The following is a 2,610-nucleotide window of genomic DNA, read 5'->3' on the forward strand; positions in this document are numbered from 1 at the left end:
GTTATACAATATTGTAAAGTCGATTTGTATCTATCTACCAAGAACAATAACACTGGTAAAGTTTTAATGATAGGGATGGTTAAGCAGTAGTTAGGGTATAATAAAAGCTCTATCATTTGCGGCATGCATGATGCACATAAATTGAACATGTAATCTATCAAAAAATGTATTTCGCCATTGCGTATTTGCGATATCTTATAATCATATTATATATGTTTGAAAGACAAAAAAAGCACTTCCATAATACTCGAATTGTGATAAATATTTGCAGACCTGATAATGAAAAGAAAAGCAAAACAAAGTTAGAAATTACTAGTAATTAGAAGCGTTCAAACAGAATATAAATATATACTTTTGTTCGTACAGAGGTAGACGTAATATATGAAGATTTACGATAGGGTCTAACAATTAAAGTCCCAGAGACAATCTTCTTGAAGACAAGAAGTGAAAGGTCTATTAAGATCAAGATTACCCAGACAAGAAGCATCAGCCGAAACATAATCTCCCAGCACCTCGTCAGATGAAACAAGAGACATTACGTTTCCACAACCCAAACCATCAAAGTCCATCAGATCAGAGAAGAGATACTCAGACTGAATTTTATCAAAATCGATTTTAAGATCTCCCAACGATGAAGGAGAACTAGCTTGTTGATCAATCACGTTTTCCTTCACAGTAAGAAGACTGGTACTACCAATACTACTCTGCTTCTGAAATGTCAGAGCCTTTGGGCACCTAATCGCCTTTGGACGTATAACAGATACTTTATTCATGTTGTTGTTGTTGGAATGTTTTCGACTTTTCTGTTGGTTGGTTTGTGATTTTGGAAGTCTTTTGCGGAGGTTTGAGTTCCAGTGGTTCTTTATTTCATTGTCTGTTCGCCCTGGAAGCCTCCCAGCTATCAACGACCATCTGCTTTACGCCGCTAACTTTTTTTTAGAAAGGAAGAGAATGTTATGTATTTTGGTGAAAGCAAACGTTAGTAACCTGTTTCCAAGGAGATTATGGAGGCGGATTATAAGTTCTTCTTCATCAGATGAGATGTTTCCGCGCTTTATGCCTGGTCTCAAGTAGTTCTTCCACCGAAGTCTGCAGCTTTTGCCACACCTCTTGAGACCTTTATATTTGCGGAAACAATGATTTTAAACATATTGATATAATCTTACAATCATTAAAAAGAAAAATAAAAGATGCACGGATATGTACCAGCTTGGTTTGGGAGTGTGCTCCATTTTCCTTCGCCGTGGAACATGATATAGTCTTTAAGGATCTTGTCTTCTTGATCGGTCCAAGCTCCTCTGTTTAACTCCTCTTTCTTCACCCTACTACTTTCTCTCTTTCTCATCATCTCTCTTGTTGTTGTGTGGTTGGTAGACTTGTCTTTAGCGTTGTGTTGAGAATAGATTATGTTTCTGTGTAAAACCAAGTATCTTTATAGGGAGTTGTTGCAATGTCCGTTACATCAGTCGCTTTCCATAACCTCTGTCACACACACACACTTTTTAGTTTCAATGCTTTTCTCACTTCACACCATGATTTACTAGTCTAGTCTTACGTGCTAAGTCTCTAACTGTCTAGTTCCTAAACCGACCTTGATCATCATCGTATAACAAATTAGGCATGACTGTGAATGATTGGTGAAAATAGTCATTCCTAGTCGCATTCTAGCTTGTAAGCAACCATCTTCACTGAACTAAGTGGTAAGAGCATCCGCACTGCTAATTGTTAAAATTAAATACTCACAAACAAAAATAATAATTGTTATTTTAACATAATATAACTAATACTATTTAAGTTCCAAAAATAACTAATACTATTAAAACAAAAATAAAATTATGAAAATAACTTTATATTTTCGTTTTATGTTACAAAAAATGCCACTATAGTTTATAACAATCCCTAATATATATATATATATATTTCTAAAAGGAAATAATCAAAAAGATATTCGTACAAGCTTTTCTAAGATTACACTAATAACTTTTACTTTATATTTTTGTGTCAAATATAAATACATAATTATATTTAATAGTATTATAACTTTGTATGAATCTAAATAACTAAATATTCTTGTAATGAATATTAAATAATTATTATACATTGCTATTACTTTAATTTTTAATTATACACATAAAAGAAAATTCATAATATTCTATATAAACAATTATAGCATTATTAAATTATTACATTAAATAATAAATACACTTAAATAACTTAATCTATTCATTAATTTGTAAATTAAAAAATTAAATTAAATTAACTGTACACACAAAGTAGCAAAAAATATAGAATTCATAATATTAAGTCAATGATAATCATTTTAATTTAAATTATTTAAAATATTATAAAAGTAAATATTAAATCATTGATAATAATTTAATTTAATATTTAAAAATATATATATATATATATTCAAAATTAGATAAATATATATCATATCAATATATATTTACTTGATAAAAATAAAATATTAAAGGCTTTATTTACGCTTGATATTTGACCAATACACGACATGTTAAACGATATATTACTCCATCTCAAATTTAATAAAACTAAAACAAATGAAAGACACATAAAATGAATTATTCTATTTTGATTATTATATAGCTA

At 29.7% G+C, this 2,610-nt stretch overlaps 1 protein-coding gene across 1 annotated transcript; it reads right to left on the bottom strand.

Moving 5' to 3' along the window:
- Window positions 1-286: 286 nt before the first annotated feature.
- On the bottom strand, window positions 287-1,413 carry LOC106359996 (transcription factor TT2). The gene is made up of 3 exons (XM_013799605.3): window positions 1,207-1,413; window positions 988-1,117; window positions 287-912 (listed from the first exon to the last, which is right to left on the bottom strand). The coding sequence occupies exons 1-3, from the start codon at window positions 1,346-1,348 to the stop codon at window positions 402-404; spliced, it is 783 nt and encodes a 260-aa protein (XP_013655059.1). The 5' UTR covers window positions 1,349-1,413; the 3' UTR covers window positions 287-401.
- Between the last annotated feature and the right edge of the window lie 1,197 nt (window positions 1,414-2,610).

Source organism: Brassica napus, chromosome C8, assembly GCF_020379485.1.
Source record: "Brassica napus cultivar Da-Ae chromosome C8, Da-Ae, whole genome shotgun sequence".
NCBI classification, from domain to species: Eukaryota; Viridiplantae; Streptophyta; class Magnoliopsida; order Brassicales; family Brassicaceae; genus Brassica; species Brassica napus.